This window comes from Moschus berezovskii, chromosome 9, assembly GCF_049115385.1.
Source record: "Moschus berezovskii isolate FMDL1 chromosome 9, NW_MosBer_1.0, whole genome shotgun sequence".
NCBI lineage: Eukaryota > Metazoa > Chordata > Mammalia > Artiodactyla > Moschidae > Moschus > Moschus berezovskii.
Genome location: NC_142468.1, coordinates 287,638 through 308,846, shown reverse-complemented (window position 1 = coordinate 308,846; position 21,209 = coordinate 287,638). Strand labels below are relative to the sequence as shown.

The 21,209-nt window shown below is 39.8% G+C and overlaps 1 protein-coding gene across 1 annotated transcript; it reads left to right on the top strand.

Moving 5' to 3' along the window:
- Window positions 1-326: 326 nt before the first annotated feature.
- Window positions 327-19,799, top strand: TRIM69 (tripartite motif containing 69). Its single transcript, XM_088839994.1, has 7 exons — window positions 327-335; window positions 4,166-4,642; window positions 5,499-5,594; window positions 8,110-8,427; window positions 9,202-9,224; window positions 9,306-9,430; window positions 19,258-19,799. Exons 1-7 carry the CDS (start codon window positions 327-329, stop codon window positions 19,797-19,799), a joined length of 1,590 nt encoding a protein of 529 aa, XP_088696120.1.
- The last annotated feature ends 1,410 nt before the right edge of the window (window positions 19,800-21,209 follow it).

The following is a 21,209-nucleotide window of genomic DNA, read 5'->3' as shown; positions in this document are numbered from 1 at the left end:
GATTTCAGGAAGGCTGGGAGAGGTGAGGGGCTGCAGGAGAAGAGTGTGAACCTAGCCAGGGAGACACATGGCTCCAGAAGCCGTCTCCAAGACACGAAAGTCCCAGGCGAAGCAGCCAGTGCTGAGGTAGAAGCCACAGCAAGCTGTTCACAAGCTCTCGTTAAGATCATTAGTGAGGGTGGCCACACTAAACAACAGATTCTCAGTGTAGATGAAGCAGCCTTATATTGGAGCAAGATGCTACCAAGGACTCTCACAGCTAGGGGGGTAGTCAGTGGCTGGCTCCCTAGTTTCAAAGGCCAGGACATGTCTCCTGCTAAGGGCGAATGCCGCCGGTAATCAGGGCTCATTTCCCATTCGGAAAATCCTAGGGCCCTTAGGATTTACATTAAATCTACTCTGCCAGTGTTCTATAGACAAAGCCTAGATGACAACACATCTGCCGACAACATGGTTTACTGAATATTTTAAGCCCACTGTTAAGATCTACTGCTCAGAAAAAGATTCTTTTCAAAATATCATTGATAATTTGTCTGATTACTCAAGAACTCTGATTGAGATGTATAATGAGATTCAAGCTGTTTTCATGCCTGCCAACAGGACATGGAACAGGATAATTTCAACTTATAAGTCTTGCCATTTGAGAAATACATTTCATAAGGCTATAACTGCATTAGACAGTGATTCCTCTGATAGATCTGGCAAAGTAGATTGATAGCCTTCTGGAAAGGATTCACCGCTATAGATGCTATTAAGAACACTGATGATTTGTGGGGAGAGGTCAAACTATCAGCATACCCAGGAATTTGGAAGAATTTGATTAAAATCCACAAAGAAGACTTTGAGGGGTTCAAAACTTCAGTGGAGGAAGTACCTGCAGATGTGGTGGAATATCAAGATAACTAGAACTGGAAGTAGAGCCTAAACAGATGACTCAATTAACTGCAATTTCATGGAACTAAAGAGCTTCTTGATCAAGGTGAAAGAGGAGAGAGAAAAAGGTGGCTTAAAACTCAACATTCACGGGGATGACCCAGAGGGAGGATAAGGGGAGGAGGGAGGTGGAAGGGAGGTTCAAGAAGGGGAACACATGTACACCCGGGGCAGATTCATGTCAATGTATGGCAAAACCAACCAATATAATATTGTAAAGTAATTAGCCTCCAATAAAAAATAATAATATTAAAATTTAAAAAAATAAAACAAAAAACAAAACAAAAAAAACTCAACATTCAGAAAACTAAGATCATGTATCCAGTCCCATCACTTCATGGCAAATAGATGGGGAAAAAAATGGGAACAGTGACAGACTTTCTTTTCTTGGGCTCCAAAATCACTGTGGATGGTGACTGTAGTGATGAAATTAAAAGATGCTTGCTCCTTGGAAGAAAAGCTATGACAAACCTAGACAGCATATTAAAAAGCAGAAACATTACTTTGCTGACAAAGGTCCGTATTATAGTCAAAGCTATGGTTTTTCCAGTAGTCATATATGGATGTGAGAGTTGGACCATAAAGAAGGCTGAGCACTGAAGAATTGATGCTTTCAAACTGTGATGCTGGAGAAGACTCTTGAGAGTCTCTTGGACAGCAAGGAAATCAAACCAGTCAATCTGCTGAAGCTGAAGCTTCAATACTTTGGACACCTGGTGCAAAAAGCCGACTCATTTGAAAAGACCCTGATGCTGGGAAAGACTGAGGGCAGGAGAAGGGATGACAGAGGATGAGATGGTTGGATGGCATCACTGATTCAATGGGCAAGAGTTTGAGTAAACTCTGGGAGCTGGTGATGGACAGGGAGGCCTGGTGTGCTGCAGCCCATGGAGCTGCAAAGAGTGGGACACAAGTGAGCCACTGAACAAGAAAAACAACTGGCGGTCTAGTGGCGGTCACCTTCCAATGCAGGGGGTGTGGGTTTGATTCCTGGTCAGGGAGCTGAGATGCCACATGCCTGGTGGCCAAAAAACCAAAACATAAAACAGAAGCAATATTATAACAAACTCAACAAAGACTTCAAAAATGGTCCATATTAAAAAAAGACAACATACGACTTTAATAGAGGAGAAGTTGCTTGTTATGGATGAGGGAAAAATGTGGTTTCTTGAGATAAAATCTACTGGTGACGATACCGTGAGGAGTGTTGAAATTACAACAAAGGATTTAGACTATGACATAAAATTAGTGATAAAGCAGAGGCAAGGTTTGAGAGGATTGACTCCAATTTTGAAAGAAGTTCTAGTGTGGGTATAATGGTATCACACAGTGCCGCATGCTAAAGAGAAATCATTCGTGAAAGGAAGAGTCAATCAATGCAGCAAACTTCACTACTTATTCCAAGGAACCTCCATAGCCACCGCAGCCTTCAGCAGCCATCACCCTGAGCAGTCAGCAGCCATCAACACAGAGGCAAGACTCTCCACTAGCAAAAAGACTCCACTTGCTGAAGGCTCAAATGATGGTTAGCATATTTTAACAAAAAAGTACTTTTAATTAAGATACATACTTTTTAGTCATCATGCTATTGCACATGTAATAGATTACAGTAATAACTTTCATATGTACTGGGAAATCAAAAATTTCATGTGATTCACTTTACTCTGATATTCATTTTATTGTGGTTGCCTGGAACCCAACCCACAATATCTCCAACATATGTCTGTATATAATATATATTCACCAAAGAACATGAGCAGGAATGTTCCTAGCAACATTATTTATAATAGCTCCACACTGGTAACTACTTAAAAAGTCTATCAACAGTAGAACAGAGAAGTAAATTATGGCATATTTACACACTGGATATTATACAGCAATGAGGATGAATGGACCAAAATTATATAGAATATGAATAAATCTCACAAATATAATGTTGACAAAAGAGGTCAGCAACAAAAGAGTATATATTTGCATTTATATAAAATTTAAAAACAGGTAAAACTATATGTGAAACGAATCACTAGTTCAGGGTCGATGCATGTTATAGGATGCTCGAGGCTGGCATGCGGGGATGACCCAGAGGGAGGATAAGGGGAGGAGGGAGGTGGGAGGGGGGTTCAGGAGGGGGAACTTATGTAAACCCGGGGCGAATTCATGTCAATGTATGGCAAAACCAACCAATATAATATTGTAAAATAATTTGCCTCCAATAAAAAATAAATTAATTACCAAAAAAAAAAAAACAACAGGTAAAACTAATATATTGTGTTGGAAGTCAGGATGGGGGTCAGTTTTAATGAGGGATAGTGACTTGAAGCAGGCATATGGGGGGGCTTCTGGGATGCTGAAAATGTTTTTCTTTTTTTAATGCTGTTTTCATTTTTATTGTTTTTTCAAATTAACTTTTTATTTTATATTGACGTATAGCCAATTAGCATTGTGATAGCTTCAGGTGGACAGTGAAGGGACTCTCAGTCATATACATGTATCCATTCTCCCCCAGTCTCCCCACTCCCATCCAGACTGCCACATAACTTTGAACAGAGTTCCCTGGGCTATACAGTAGGACCTTGTTGGTTATCCTGAAAATGTTTTGTTTCTTGATCAGGGTTATGATTACACAGATATGTTCGTTTTGTGAAAAGTCATTGATCTGTACCCTTAAGATTCTACATTTTCTGTATAAATGTTATTTCTGGAATGGGTTTTTTAAAAAGGAAGGGTGAAGGGCCTGGATGATATTATGGTTGATGATATTATGCCTTTGACTGAGGAATCTGACTGATCTTCCAATTCTTTGCACATGACTTCTAGAAAACAAAATGAAAAGTAATAACTGATAGAAGAGATGTTTAAAGTAAAACTCTCAACTAATACAAGGAGAAAGTGGGTGTGAGAAGTGATGCACAATGAGATACACTTCTTTGATTGTGTACTCTTTCTTCTTCTGCCTTGGTTCTCTATTAAAGTTTAATAATGTTGGTAGTAGAATAAACTCCGGGAAATAAAAAATTTCACCTGATTCATTTGCTCTGATATTCATTTTATTGTGGTTGCCTGGAACCCAACCCACAATATGAATTTACTGATCACTTTCAAAGAAGAGATGATAATGCTTTTACTCTGGCTGCACCAATTCTCAGCTCCTTTAGGAACAGAGCCCACTACCCTGAAATGCTGAAGTGGGCAATAAGAAAGAGAAACTCATTTTAGCTGTTCTTTTTCAAAGGTATCTTCCAACCTCTCCTCCAACACTGACTCAGACAGCTACGCTGAAGTGAATGATATGATCACCCAAATATCCTCCAAAGTGCAGATACAAGATATTACTACGGAATTACATTGCCCACTGTGTAACGACTGGTTTCGTGATCCACTAATGCTAAGCTGCAGCCACAATTTCTGCCAATCTTGTATCCAAAACTTTTGGAAGCAGCAGGCAAATGAAACATACTGTCCTGAGTGTAAGATGTTATGTCAATACAGCAACTGTACGTTTAATCTTGTACTGGAGAAGCTGGTAGAGAAGATTAAGAAGCTACCCCTGCTCAAGGGCCATCCACAGTGCCCAGAGCATGGTGAGAACCTGAAACTGTTCAGTAAGCCAGATGGGAGACTAATATGCTTTCAATGCAAAGATGCTCGATTGTCTGTGGGGCAGTCTAAAGAATTCCTGCAGATCTCTGATGCTGTCCATTTCTTCACGGTGGGTAAGCCCCGGGTCTTGAACAGTCTTGAGCAATTCCTTAGGCAGGCTGGGAAAAATCATTTGTTGGACTTCTTCCAATACCACCCCTTCATTCAAGTGATTATTAGAAAGCTCAGAGTGCTCAAAAAATACAACGTATCTTACAAAGTTCTTTCTCTGCAGTTGTCAATTATAGGGAAGCAGTAAAGGAGCTCTGGCCTACTTCCTCAACCAATCAAACACTTACCTAAACCTTGCCTTGACAGCATTCTACTAGACACTGTACAGACCATGGACATGTAAAATATTGCTTTTGTTATAAAAGTCTTGAAATTTAGTCAAGTTTAAAGTGAACAAAACAACAGAAGGAATATAAGATAGTCTACTGTTGAGAGCTAAATTTTTGTCACATTTGTAATTCACAAATGTTTAGAATTTCAGAGATTAGAGAAAACTGAAATAGTCAGGGGAGGCATGGTGAAAGAAAGCTTGAACGGGGGGCAATTATTTGAATTTGGATGGACAGAAGGAAGAAAAAAGTGTTCTGAGAACAATGTAAGTAAAAGTAGAGATAGCAAGAACAGTGTAAATATAGTAGAAAATGTACAGAGTTCTGTTATCTTCCTCAAAGCCCTATAGTTAGCTAATAAGAAGATAAAGCTTAGTTTTCCTGCAGTTTGTAATTTTCTTCACAATTTTTGGAAGAATTTTGGAAGAATTTTGTATCACAGGAATTATGATACAAGGGAAAAGGAGACTTTTGCAGCAGGAGCTTTCTTTCTTTCTCCCTGACACCCTGGGGCTTTGGGGTAGATGTTCTTCATGGCCCTTTATCTCCCAATTAGCTTGGGTTAATTCTTTATGGTATCCCCAGGAGGAGCTTACCATCCATCAGGGTCAACTGGAGGCAACCCTGAAGGAGCTTCAGTCCCTGAAGAATATGCAGAAAGATGCTATTGTTGCTCACAAGGTGAGGAGCAGGGTAGAGGGATCATGAGACAGAACTGGAATTGTACCCTCCTTGTAACTTCAGCTATGTGGGTAGAAAGGTACCTTTACATATATAACAAAATGCTAAATGGCACCTGGCCTATAGAAGTAGAAAACAGACACTGTAGCGCAGAGAGAAATGAGGCAGTGGAGTAGGTTCCCAATAGCTGATCAACAGAGAGAGCAGACTGACCCTTCCCCTAGATAAGCTGATCCTTTTCATGGTGCAGTCACTAGGTGATTGCTATGGGGCTGTGATCTGTCTGATCTTTCCTATTATCTATGGCAAAATAAGGAGTTTATTTTTAAAAAATCCACTAAAGATTGCTACGTTCAAAGAAATGCCTTTCTTTTCTTTGGGCTTAAAACCAGGCCTCTCTGAACCACGGTGTCTTAGATTGCTGGCTTTTCTCTCTGATCTGATCCTTCTTATCTTTTCCCAAACTAATAAAACTGCTGCTTATACTTTCAACTTCACAGGAGTTCTAGGACAATGTTAATGGTTAGGGACTTGGCAAATCAGTTCCTAGGTTGGGGGAATAATTTGGAAGTTCTGTTTCTTCGTTAATTATCCTATAGAGGAGAGTCTTCTCTGGCATTTGGCATCTGGAAGAAGAAGTAAATAGAATGAGGGAAAGAAGAAGGATAGATGGAAATCATGATGTCTCAAGAGAACCGTGCTCCTGTTGTAAGAGTCCTTAGTTCAGCTATTACAGTCAACACTCTTTCATTCAGCAAATATCTGAGTGCTGCAGCATTATGTAGATACTGTATTCCAACTATGGTGGGAGACAGACATTAAATAATCCCACCAATAATAAAATATCACTGTGACAATTACTATAAATGATTATAAATATACAGTATATTAGAGTATATAAATGGAAAACCTGATCTAGACGGAAGAAGTCACTTACTAAAAATTGAAATTAAAAATTTCTTATTAAAAATTGAGAATTGAAAGGATAAGTCTTATCTTTAGCCAAGTGAACTGGGTGAGGGGAATATGAAGGAAATGGCCTGGAGAATGTTCTATGAAGAGGAAAGAGCATTATAGAAAAGTTCTTGAGACAGGAAGCTAGTTACTATGTTAAACCGAAAGAAGGCCAATTAAGATGGATCTTGGTAGGCAAGATGAGACCGAAAAGGCAGATAAGGCCCAATCATGCAGGCCCTTGTAGAAAATGTTATGAATTTTGAATTTTATTCTGTTCATAATTGAGAAGTCATTAAAGGGTTTAAACAGGACATGGTCTCATCTCATTTTGAAAGCAGCAGTCTGGTGGCTGTGTGGAGTGTGGCCTGGAGAAAGGCAATGACAAGGATAATGGTTAGAAGACCACTGCGGTGATCCCAGAGAACGAAGACGGCTTGGACTAAAAAGGCAGGAGAGACCGAAAGAAATAAATAGCTTCAGCACATGCTTTGGAAACAAAAACTACCTGCATGTGGTGACTGATCAGTGGTGATATCAAATAGACAGCTGCTTATACGAATCTGGAGTTGAGAAGTTGGTCTAGGCTGAAAATACAAAGTCAGTGTATAGATTACACTTCAAAGTTGTGAGAGCAGAGGCTGTTACTGAGAACGCAAGTGCAGAATGAGAGCGGCAAAGAGCCTCGGACAGAGCATCAAGTAATCTAGTGTTCAGAGCTTGGTTAGAGACACAACTGACAAATGAAACCGAGAGACAGTGGTGAAATAGGTAAAAGGAAAAATGGAAATGTCTGACCTGGAGGACAGCGAGAGTTAAGACTATTTCAAAGAGTACAAATACAGTGGCTGACCACAGACTATAAGCTGGATAAGAGGGGACATGAAGACAGACAAGTTGATGAGCAGAAAAGGAGGGGTCAATGAATAGGATTCTATGAAATCCAGTAACTGTTGCAACAGTGGAACCTGGTAATTCTGGAGATGGTACAATTGCTGGGGAAGATAAAACCCTCAATGTGACTAAAAGAATGAGTAGATAAAGGCAAAATTCACTAGAAATAATGATGAGGAACTGAGAAGCCAGGATGTCAGATGGCTAACCCATGAGGAGGCTGAAGTCACCTAGGAAAAGAGCTGCCAGTGTAACAGTTATCAACTTTACGTGCTTCAAACCTCCCCCATCGCTGGCTTCTCTTGTATTGTCCTGGCAGCAGGAATGGTACCTCCTCCAGTTACAGTTTCTTACAAAAGGGCAGTTCTCCCAGCCTCCTCTGGACCCAGTCTAACAGCATCACTTGGTAGATACCGGTTTGTACTTCTGGATAAAAGGGTATTATTGTTCATTTTAAAATGTTTGATTAACCCCACAGTCTTATTTAAGATGGCACTGGTTTCCACCTCAGTTTTGCAACAGGAACCTAGAGATGACTTTTGACTATTTCAACCCTATTAAACTAGCTGGGGAGACAGAGTAAGTTCCCCAAAGGCCTCCTTTTAGCACAGCTGAATGTTGATATGCAGTATTTGCATGCATTTGCCTGTTAATGGTATTTCCCAAGTTGTGTGAGTGCTGGTGGTGTGGGCCCCCATCCCTAAATGCTAGTCTCAGTAATTACCATGGTGATGATCATGGAGGTTTCCAGGAAAACAAGCTACATCTGCAGCAACACATCTCCCTGGAGTTTCTAAAGCTGCATCAGTTCCTGCACAGCAGAGAAAAGGACCTTTTAAGTGAGCTCCGAGAAGAGGGGAAAGCCTTGAATGAGGAGATGGAGCTGAATCTGAGCCACATCCAGGAACAGTGTCTCCTAGTCAAGGAGATGTTGGTGAGCATCCAGGCACGGATGGAGCAGCAGAACCCCTTCGACTTTCTCAAAGTGAGACTCCATACCAACATGACTATGGGTACAATAGAGGGGGGAAGAGAGGGTTGGAAAGAATGTACTAGCAGATTTTCCCTTCCAGGAGGGGAAAAAATCTGCTGTAGTGATTTTAAGATTCCCTGGGAGAAAAGCAGAAGGTTCCTTTTGCCTTATACTCAATTGAAAGTTTTCACACGCCTAGTAAAGAAAATAGTAAGATGCCATTAAAAGCAGTATGTTTAAATATTTCCCCATAAAGAACTCTGAAGCTTTATTTCTCGAAAATAAGAATGTTGCCACCTAAACTGTATCTTTTACTGGCTCTCAGCAATCATAAACTGACCTGTTTGGAAAGCTGTTTGCCAATCTTTGCTACTTGACGCTTCACCTCTAAAGTGGCATTGGTTACTACCTTAGGACTTGGAAACTTAATTTAGCCATAGTAAAGAAAGTGGTCTTGGGGTGCGAATATCTATTGTGTTGTTCTCCTAAGACTACGTGGCAGTACGGGTAAAAACAGCTTAACCTTAATTCTTTTTCTTGTTTCCTATAAAAAGAAACTCTAGAAAATCAGAGGAAAGTAAGTCAGTTTATCCTGGGATAGATGAAGGATGAAGATCAGAAAAGGCATTTGGAGGATGAGAGAAGTTGGTGGCAGTGGGATGGGGGCCATCTGCACAGGACTGCAGTTTTGACCATCCAATTCTGGTGTTGGCCAGTAACGCCAAACACATCTATGGAGCTCATGAACATGCATCTAACGTTTCCATTTCTCCTTTCCTCTTCTAGGACATCACACCTCTCTTAGACAGGTAAGTGTTTCCTGTGGTATTAATAGCCTGCCTTCAGTCCCCGGAGGATGTCTAAGAATAAACAATTTACGTCCCCTGCAGCTTGGAGCAAGGAATGAGAGTGCTGACGCCCAAGGAGCTTGTCTCCAGAAAGCTGAGCCCAGGCGTGTTCAAAGGGCCCATCCAGTACATGATGTGGAGGGACATGCAGTCCACCCTCTCTCCAGGTACCAGTGGGTAGAAGCCATTGGTCCCTGGGGCTCCCAATTTATGTTTCATTCTCAGGGCCTCTTCTGTGGCCCTAACGGTACGTGTGAGTCTAGACGGAGGGAGGGATGAAGTTTAGCCAAAAGGCTAGTTGGTATGACTGAATTTCTTCTCTTATTCTTATCTAAGAATTCATGATTTTATACTTGTGAATAGAGTCTGGTGTCAGAACTAACTTCTCAGCCTATGATTTTGCTTGACTGTTCTATCAAATGTAACAACCAATATTTTAATATTTTTCTAAAACAGTTATATAAGTCTCTGAGGCATCTCTGCCCTGAAGGTGGAAGTTACTATACATAGTCATCATATGTATGAGTACAGCTCCTCTTCTGGTTAACGTTCATGACATAGAGTATATCATCTTAGGAGACTGTTTAGAGATCTTAAGTGCTTCAAAAGAAAACCAATTATTTCAATAGCTGTGACTACGTTTTTGTCATCCTGCAGATACGAAGAAAAAACCCAACTAGACTTGGAGAAGGCAATGGCAAGCCACTCCAGTACTCTTGCCTGGAAAATCCCATGGATGGAGGAGCCTGGTGGGCTGCAGTCCGTGGGGTCGCTGAGGGTCGGACACGACTGAGCGACTTCACTTTCACACATTGGAGAAGGAAATGGCAACCCACTCCAGTGTTCTTGCCTGGAGAATCCCAGGGACGGGGGAGCCTGGTGGGCTGCCGTCTATGGGGTCGCACAGAGTCGGACACGACTGAAGTGACTTAGCAGCAGCAGCAGCAGACAGGACAGGGCAAAAGAACACAACATTTCAAGAACATAAAGTTCTAAATAAAAATAGTTACAGAAATAGAGCTCTAAATGAAGTTTTTTATAGACTCATTATTGTTTGTAACTACTGATTTAATGAAAATCACACATCTACCCCTGCTAATTTTTCCAGGTAGCTGACAATGAAAAAATCAACTTCACTGAGGTATAATTAACATGGAAGAAAATTCGCTAATTTTAATGTACAATTGGATGAGTCTGACAAATGTATACACTTATGTAAACATCTCCAAAATCAAGATATAGAAAATTTCTGTCATCCCCAAAAGTTCCTGCATAACCCTTTGTGGTCAATCTTTTTCTTCTATCCTCAGTTGCTGATAATCACTGATCTATGTTATTTCACTTTATTTATCGTTTCTAAAATATCATACATATATTATGTAGTCTTTTCTGTTTGGCTTTTTTCATTTAGCAAAATGCTTTTTGAGATTCACCTATGTTGTTGCATGTATCAACCACTGTATTTTATGGATACATCACAATTTGCTTATTCATTCACCAACTGATGGACATTTGGATAGTTTCCAGCTTATGGCTAGTATGAAGAAACTTGACTGAATATTTGTTTATAAATATTTTTGCTTTAATTTCTTTTTTAAAAATTTATTTTTATTTAATTGATTTATTGGCTGCGTTGGGTCTTCGTTGCTGCACCTGGGCTTTCTCTAGCTGGTAAGCAGGGGCTACTCTTCGTTGCAGAGTTCGGGCTTCTCTTGTTGCAGAGCATGGGCTCTAGGGCACATGGGCTTCAGCAGTTGCGATGCACAGGCTTAGTTGTTCCACGGCATGTGGAATCTTCCTGGACCAGGGATCAAACCCGTGTCCCCTGAATTGGCAGGTGGATTCTTAACCACTGGACCACCAGGGAAGTCCACGCTTTAATATCTTCAGGGTAAATATCTAGTGATGGGATTGCTGGGTTGTGTGTTAAGTATATGCTTAACTATAAGAAACTATCACATTTTTTTCCCTTAAATGGTGGCATCATTTTAATTCCCACCTCCGACGGATGAGAGTCCCAGTTTCTCCAAATCCTTGCCAAAGTTTGATAATGTCTATCTTTCCGATTGTTTTAAATCCATTAAAGAAAATATTTTATTCAAGCTCCCAAAACAAATTTGAGAAGTTATGCTGGACTTAAGTTGAACAAAGCCAAGTTAAAACATGGAAATAAAGTTTTCATTTGGTGAACGCTGAAACCAGTGTATACGTTGGATCTATCCCATGTGGCATTTTTCGAGCTTTTTAAGGGTCTCAGGCTAAACCCCTTGCTGCCTTTACTGCTTTTGCTTTGCTTCCCCACTTTCCTTTCTTGCACTTTGCCTTCAGTGTTTTGCTTTTGTTTTTTCCTGCCTCTGGTTCATCCACATGGAGTAATACCCATGCTGGGCTAGAAGGCTCTTTTTGTTTCTCTTAATATCAGTCTCCATTTTTATGTCATCTTTTTAATCTTTTACTACACGGTGAGTTTTACAGTGACATTGTTTGGATACCACCACAGTTTTATTTTACCTTGTTTTTTAAAAAATATTTTTCCTCATATAGAATTGTGGGTTGATAGACTCAACTACTTTAAAAAAGCCACTCCATTGTTTTCTCACTTGTATAGTTTCTGATGAGATGTCTATTATCATTTTTATATCATTTCTCTGTATGTACTATCTTTTTTTCTCATGGGTTACTTGTAAGATTTAGTTTTTTGTCACTTTTTTTCCACCAGGTTGACTATGCTGGGTCTTGGTGTGTTTTCTTGGATCCATGGGCTTATAATTTTCATCAGGTTTGGAAAATGTCGGCTGTTATATGTTTAGCAGTTTTGTACCTCTCCATCTTCTCTTCTTCTGGATCTCCATCTTCTCTTCTCTTCTTCTGGAACTCTAATTTTACATTTGTTGTTGTTCAGGCACCACGTCATGTCCGACTCTTCGCAACCCCGTGGGCTGCAGCATACCAGGCTTCCCTGTCCCTCACCATCTCCTGGAGTGCCTCGGTGATGCCATCCAACCGTCTCATCTTCTATCAACCTCTGCTCCTTCTGCCTTCAATCACATTAGACCACCTAACACTGTCTCACTTCTCATTGATGCTCAGCATTTTTTAAGCCTTTTTTCTGTGTTTAATTTTGAATAGATGCTATTGCTATTCAAGTTCTCTCATCTTTTCACCTGCACTGTCTAATCTTCTGTTAATCCTGTTTAGATGTTTTTCACTTCAGTTACATTTCTTCAAAAAGTTGCATCTTTTTATACCATCAGTTTCTCTCTTTCCCATGTTCACTGTTCATCTACATTCTCAGGCTAATGAGAGATATTTATAATATCTGTTTCAATGTCTTTGTCTGCTAATACCACCACTGTTATAATTTCTAACATGTTTTTACTGTGTGAGTTTTTTCCTGACTGTGGGTTATATTTTCCTGCCGCTTTGCATGACTGATAAATTTTTTTCTTCTTAATAAACTTTATTTTTTAGAATACTTTTAGATTTACAGAAGAATTGAAAATATAGTAGAGTTTTCATATACCTTATCCCTAGTTTATATTATCTTATATTTAGTGTGACACATTATTTACAATTAATGAACCATTACAAATACATTCAGTTCAGTTCAGTTTAGTTGCTCAGTCGTGTCCGACTCCTTGCGACCCCATGAATCATAGCACGCCAGGCCTCCCTGTCCATCACCAACTCCTGGAGTTCACTCAAACTCATGTTCATCGAGTTGGTGATGCCATCCAGCCATCTCATTCTCTGTCGTCCCCTTCTCCTCCTGCCCCCAATCCCTCCCAGCATCAGATTTCCTTAGTTTTTACTTAATGTCATTTTTCCATTCCATGATCCCATCAAAGATGCAACATTACATTGAGTTGTTATGTTTCTTTAAGCTCTTCTTGGCTGTGACAATTTCTCAGGCTCTCCTTGTTTTTTGATGATTTTGACAGTTTTGAGGACTGTTGGTTCTGTATGTTGTAGGATGCCACATTAGTGTAATCTGTCTGATGTTTTTCTCACAATAATGCTAGGGTTGTGAGTTACTGCGAGGGAGACCATGGAGTTGAAGTGTCATTTTCATCTTATCATACATTCTATCAGCATAGTCTATGACTGTTGTTGTTGGCTTTAATCACCTGGCTGAGGTAGTGTAAGTTATTTCTCCTCTCTTTTCCATTCTGTATACTTTGGAAGCAACTTACTATGTTCAACTCACACTTAAGGAATGGGTAGTTATGCAATTTGTCTCTTCTGGCTGTCAAACGTTATCAGTTTTACATTGCTATTTGCTAATTTTGTTGTAATCCTTTAAGCTCTATTGATTTAACTTTGGCATTTAGTGAAGTTATTTGAAATAACTTTGCTCCTTTTGACACTTTAAGCTTTGTTGAGCCTTTAAGCTTTGTTAGTGTGTTTCAAGAGAAGCCTTTCATCTGGGGCTAACTCTGCCAATTTTCTAAGATATCACCCTTCGGAGTACTCTGTCTGATATTCCACATATTATAACATTTTTCCATTCTGACTGGCAGGATTGAAAACTACTCCCAGTCTTGTGTGAGCTCTGCTTTCTGGAGATTCACTCTATAGATTTAATGAGTTTCACTGCAGTCACGTGGCCGTCCTCAGCCACAACCTTGAGGGAGTCCCTGTGTAGATGTTTTGATGCCTCTGTGCAGCTCCCTCCTCTGTGACTCTACCCTAAAAATTCTAGCTCTCTCAGGATCACAGTGCTTTTCTTCTTGTACTCTTTGCCCCCAAACTTCACTTCTAGCATCATTTAAAGCACAAACCGACTTTTCCCTTACTTTTGGTATAATTTTACATTTAAGAAAATCAAATGGGATTTATTTAGTATATGTAACTATGGTCAAACCTTGGTAGAATATACATTATACTTCTTATTTCTAGGCCTTTGCTTATTCTTATTCCGCAGATTCTTATTTTCTTCTTTCCTGCGTTATAAATGAGGCTGTTGCTTTAAGACAGGGGCTCATACTTTTTCTGTAAAGAGTTAGATAGTAAATATTTTAGGTTTTGGGGGTTGTTTGGTCTTGTCAAAACTATTTAACTATGACACTGTAGTGAAAAAGCAACCATGGACAATATGGCCATTCATGTATTTCAGTGTAGGGAATTGTTTTTATCTTAAAATATTTTAATATTATTTTCTGTAGTTTTATGTGTATCAATAAAATATCACTAAAGTTCACTCCTTCATTTGACATACTTAGAGAGGGCCTACTACATGCTGAGCATTAAGCTGGGCTCCAAGGATACAGAAATAAAAGACATAGTTTCTGCTCCCCAGGAGAGTTTCGAAGACCAAGTTAGAGTCTGCAGCAACCTTCTAGGTGAAAAATTATTAAGATGTAAGCCAGAGGCATGGTAATGGAACATAAAGAATAGACTCCAGAGACAGAATTCTGAGAGTTGAAATATACAGGACAGTAATTAGTGGTAAAGGATAGAGAAAGGTAATGTCAAGGATGGAAATACAGGGGATGCAGATTTTGGAGGGGGCTGATGACTTCAATTTTGGCCATGTTGTGCTGACCTATAGAACACTTAAATGAATGTATTCAAATGGATAATTATTTTAACTAGAGCTTAAGGGAGAGGCCAGAGCTGGAACAAACCCTGCTGAGTGGGGGTAGCTGAGCTACTGACAGGAATGAGACTGCCCAAGGAGCGTGAGAGCATAGAGTCAAGGAGAGGGCGTGCTGCAGTCACAACAGACGAAGGTCAGTTAAGCCTCAGAAGGGACTGAGGGATTATCTGGCAAGAGAAATACAGGAAAAACAGGAAACAAAGTCCCCATGGAGTCTAAAGCAAAGACAGTGTCAAGGAGGAGGGAATGGTCACTCATACCAAATGCCAAGATCAATTTAGAAAATAACTGGAAAAGAGATGCTTTTAACAATCGGTGGCTTTGACAGGGGTGATTTCAAAAGAGTGGAATGAGTATAAGTTATTATATATTGTATAGGGTTCAGGAACAATTTGGAATGAGGCAGTAATGAAGTGAACAGATCACTCATTTGAGAAGTTTCAATAAGAAGGGAAGATGTATATGTGGAAGCAGAGACGGAAGAGGACTTCTAAAAACATACTGAAGGGAAGCAGCCTGTAGAAGGGCAGAAATCAATAGTATAAGAAAGGGAATAATCGGTGCACGTTTGGAAGAGTGAGAGTTACAGAAGAGAGAGGTACTGACTTTACATAGCTTTCTCCAAAACTGGAGAGGAGATAAAGATGGTAGAAGCAAATAATTTTGTGCGACAGGGTTTGCAGTATGAGTAGGAAGAACTGAGGGATTCATCTATTCATTTATAAAATGTACTCTAGTTTCTCTGTGAAAGAGGAGATGAAGCCTTCTGCCTGCAAGTGAGGAGCGAAGTGGTGGAACAGTGATTTGAGGAGGAGCTGAAGGTTTGAAATTGCCGTTGTGAGGAAGTGGAGAGGCTTTGATTTGGGAAATATAAGAGTTTGGGGCAGTGCTGATGGCCAAGCATAGAGTAGAAATAATGAATTTGTAGCAGTATCTGTATGCATAATTTTGTGATTTTCATCCTGCAATGGTGAGGAACTAGGATGTGAATTTGAACAGCTGAATAGATCCAAGGTTGGAGAGTCGCATGGCAGATGCTGCAGAAACAGAAACATAAGAGGATAACAGTGTTGAGGTTATTGGCAACAAAGCTATCAATGCTAAGCTGTTTAGGGAAGGATTTAAAGCCAGGAAGCAAAGAGATTAGGATAATAAAGAGAAATGGGAGACTAGAGATGTTAATGAAGTCAAGTAATGGTTGCAGGGAGACATGGGAGTGAGAAAGCTCAAAAAGTAAAGAGTATGGCATACCTGAATTGAAGATTTTAGAGAATGAACAGTTCCTGATGACTACAAGTTCCAGAATATAGTCATTGATACGGGCAGCTTAAATGTAAAGGAGTCAAAAGTCATTAGCAGTAGAGTCAAAGACATGCAAGAAGAGAAGGGCAGCTACATCCAAAAGACAGTAAAATCCCTCGAAATGATGGGCTAGATTTGATGTAGGAAAGTAAGGCCAACCCAAAATGCAGGGGGTATGACCAGGAAAAGTTTGTAGATGACAGCATTAAAGAGAGACAGAGGGAAATGTGAAAAGGAACAACAGGAGCCTCAAATGAAGAATGCTTTTTTAATGAGATTGAGAAACAGAGCACAGGTCTGGAGGTGGCGGCGGCGGCCACCTGACCTCCAGCATCTGAACTTCTGGAAGCTGTTTTTCAGTTAGTTGTCTGGATTATGTTAAACTAAGGAGGTGATAAGAGAATTCTGTAAACTGAAGATGTACGAGAGTTAAATGGGGAGGTAAATCCAAAGGGCAGAGTGGAAATGGTTGGGTGGGAACAGCTGGAGGATGGGTGAAGGCAGAGGAAGTAAAGAACAGAATAATGAGGATAAAAGTACAGCAGACATTAAATCACTAGAGAGATCTACAATCTGGGTATTTATGTGAAGGATAACAGGAATACGAGGCATGGTGAAATTAGTTGGTGTCAAAGATTCATATGGAACTCTAATTGCAGTTCATTTAATTGTTTAACAAATAGTTACTTGAATACCTAGGAACAGTTTCAATTTTTGAAGATAGATGAGGAAACAAAACAAATTCCCTGCCTTTCCAGAGATTACACTCGAGTGGAAGAGACAATTAAGTAATTTCACATACTGATAACTATTGTGAAGAAAACAAAGCATGATACACTCAACAATTATTTATGAGAGAAAAGAAAGCAGGATAAGTATAAACCATGATAGATGGACGAACATGCTACTTTAGATAGAATGCCCAGAGAAAACCTCTTTGAGCAGGTTCTCCCTGTGTTTTATTGTGGACACTTCTAAACATACTGAAAAGTTTAAAGAATTTTACAGTAAATACTTCTATACCTAGCTAGATTCTATCAGTAACATTCTATTGAACTTGCATGAATAAAGGTCTGAATGACGTTAAGGAGTAAACAGTGTGGGGAAAGAGTGTCCAGGGACAGGAACAGAAAGTGTAAAGTCCCTGCAGTAGGAATGAACTTAGTATGTTCAGAGAACAGCCAAAAGGCAAGGGTGGTTGGACCAAACTGAATGGGGGGAGGGAGGTGGTAAGCGGTGGGAGATGAGGTCAGAGAAGTGGGTAAATCATGCAGGTCTTGTCTCTTCAGTAAGGACTCTGGATTTTACCTTGGATGATGGGAAACATAAGAGTAGTTTGAGCAGGAGTACTAGATGATCTCATTCTTGTTACTGGCAGAATAGGCTGCAGACAGGCAAGAGTGGAAACAGAACAGTTAAAAAGCTACTGCAGTAGTTCCAAGACACTGGTATTTGTGGAATTTATGTCTATATATTCTGAGTGGGCTCAGAATATATTCTGAAGGTGGAGCTGACAGAACTTACTGTTGGATGGAATATGGCATAAGAAGAAAAGCTGGGATGCAAAGCTCACTCCTAGCAATCCTCAAAGCGAGGGCAGGCTGAGCTAGCTGGAGATGTCAGAGGCTTAGTGATGAGAGCAGACTGGGGTTCTAAAAAGGTTATCAGGAATTCTTTATGATACTTCCAAAGAAATTATAGTCCTCACATCCGAAAAAATAACAACCCTACATGAATGAGGATCGATCTGTGATAGTGGGAAGATTTGACCTACATGGAAAATCTTCAGGATTCTTCAAAGTCTCTTTGTTAGAAAAAGTCTCTGGGATGATGGAAAAGACTCAAGCTTTTCTGAGAAGAGAGAGACAGGCTGGATTGTTCTTGCTTCCGAGGATAAATAAATCCATTAACAACAAACGTGTTACAAATGCAAATGCATATTTGTATCTTTGTCCATGATTTGAACAGTTTTTGTGTTTCCTTTATCAAATTTTGTGCCAAGGCTCAATTATCTCACACTCAGAATTTGTGTCACCGTCTTGTTAATATGCTTCCAACCTCTCTTCATTTAGAAATTCCTTTTTTATACTGCTGTCCATTGATCTGTCTAAACCACTTGTCAAATTACCTGTGATGAAGGACCAGTTTTAAAAACTGATGTTTGTAGAATATAAATGTTATTTGAAAGAAAGGAGTTAAAAAAATTACAAAGTGCAAGCCCAGTTTTTTTTTTTTAATTTATTTTTTATTGGAGGCAAATTATTTTACAATATTATATTGGTTGGTTTTGCCATACATTGACATGAATTCACCCCGGGTGTACATGCGTTCCCCCTCCTGAACCCCCCTCCTACCTCCCTCCTCCCTTTATCCTCCCCCAAGCCCAGTTTTTTAACTGAATTGATTGACATAAAATTACTCTGTCAGATTTCTCTGACAGTTTCTAAGAGCTTACTCTTAATTTCTCTACCATCCTGTCCCAGACTGGCAATTATACAGTTTGTGAGTCACAGTTGGAGCATCAGTGGCATTAACCATTCCAGACCTCAAAAGTCCCACTGTCCGTTAAACCAAATGCAAACTGACCACCATTATCCTCTAAATTCTGTATCAGCTAGTTCAGTCTCACCTGCCCCTAACAGGCAAGCCCTTATCTTCTCTATCATGCAAGCTACTGTTTTTAACCCATTCTGTTTTTGCCATTGCTTACCCAAAGCATCCTGATACACCTCATACATGTTACACCAAACTAAAACACTTATTGCTTAGAAATCTTTTTTGGGCACCCTTACCGAACATCCTTTCAGCATTTGTATTTTCTTATATGTACTAGTACAGATTTATATTATCTGTAATTTTTATTAGAGTATAAATTGCTTCATAGTAAAGTCTGATTTTTTTACCACAAATATAAAAAATGTCCAGAATGTAGCCACATGGATATCAAAACAATATATAGAGAGAGTATATAAGTTATTACCTGCCCATCTAAGCATATATGGCATGGGGAGATAAAGCACATAAATACTGTCTATGGGAACCTGCATTCATCCCTTTTTCCCCATGCCCTGCTTTCTCTTATTTTCTTACTAGGCCTATCTCCATTAACTCTGGACCCTAAAACTGCTCACCCAAATCTAGTGCTCTCCAAAAACCGAACCAGTGTGTGGCATGGTGACATTAAGCAGGTAATGCCTGATGATCCAGAGAGGTTTGACTCAAGCGTGGCTGTGCTGGGCTCAAAAGGCTTCACATCTGGAAAGTGGTACTGGGAAGTAGAAGTAGCAAAGAAGACAAAATGGACAGTTGGAGTTGTCAGAGAATCCATCCTTCGGAAGGGCAGCTGTCCTCTAACTCCTGAGCAAGGATTCTGGCTTTTAAGACTAAGGAACCAAAGCGATCTAAAGGCTCTGGATTTTCCTTCTTACAGTCTGAAACTGACTAACAACCTCAACAAGGTGGGCATATATCTAGATTATGAGGGAGGACAAGTGTCCTTCTACAATGCTAAAACTATGACCCACATTTACACCTTCAGTAGCACGTTCATGGAGAAACTTTACCCCTACTTCTGCCCTTGCCTTAATGATGGTGGAGAGAATAAAGAACCATTGCATATCTTACATCCACAGTAATCTGTCATACTATTGTGTAAATTCAGAGAGTTATTAAAGAGGTATTGAAATAGTTCACCAGTCTCACCGGTTTCTCTTCCCACTGTATGGGGAACTCTGGAAAATGAAAAGAGGATTCACAAATTGAATTCCATCCTCAGTATTCTAAATGAATTTCATTGGAGCTTTTTGAGATGTGATTCTAATTCTCTGGGGTCTACTATGACACAGGCGCCACTTTCATGAGCATGCTCATCATCCTTTTTTACCAGAGCAAAATGCAACTTGAGTTTGTGATGTTCAGGAACCCTTTTCAAACATGATCAGAAATTCTATCATGCGGTCCTTATTCTCCAACATAATGACTCTTAACAGATTATTTTCAGATGTGCACTCTTCTTCCTATTTAATTATGCTCTTATGTAAATTTTACAAAACATTTATTTCCTGGAAGCTGTTACTTTAATTAAAAGAAAACTGTTCCTGAGATTTAAAAATTAAGATGGGCTAGGCTAGTTTATAATCTGGTCTTGAATTCTCTAAAGATACTTTTTTAGTCCAGCTAATCTCTGACTCTTTCTCAGTTTCTTTTTTTTTGCTTTACCTATCTTGGATAACTTGTTTTTCTGTATTCAAATATATTTAAATATATCCATTTACTTTTGACTATGTCCTTGTAAACATTCCTGCCTATAATTTAAACAGCAGTGTATTTCATCTGTACTCTCCAATATATTAATTCTATAGCTTGCTCCTTCTTTCTAAACATTACTAACCTCAGCAGCACCCTTGAGGAACCATCCCTGTCTCCTTTCCACGGAAGTCCCATCTAACTGGGCTTCATTCTCTCTATCTGACAGTTTGTTGGGGAGGGATGGAGGGCAAGGGAGCGGTGCTTAGGATCTGCAGCACGGCCCTCTAAAATTACAATCAGCACAGCTCTTCTGGCAAGGTAAAAGCCCCCTATCCTATCTGTCATAGTGGAAGGATACCTACACTACAGGTATTATTTATGTAGTGTTGGAATACACAATATACATACATTTGTAACTGCTGATTTGGGCAAACAGCCATGACATGTTATGGCTACATTTAAGAAATGTTTTTTTAAAAAATGAATTCATTTAAACCGGAATGTTCAGTTCAGTTCAGTTCAGTCGTTCAGTCGTGTCCAACTCTCCGCGACCCCATGAATCACAGCACACCAGGCCTCCCTGTCCATTACCAACTCCCGGAGTTCACTCAAACTCATGTCCATAGAGTCGGTGATGCCATCCAGCCATCTCATTCTCTGTCGTCCCCTTCTCCTCCCGCCCCCAATCCTTCCCAGCATCAGAGTCTTTTCCAGTGAGTCAACTCGTCGCATGAGGTGGCCAAGTATTGGAGTTTCCGCTTTAGCATCAGTCCTTCCAATGAACACCCAGGATTGAT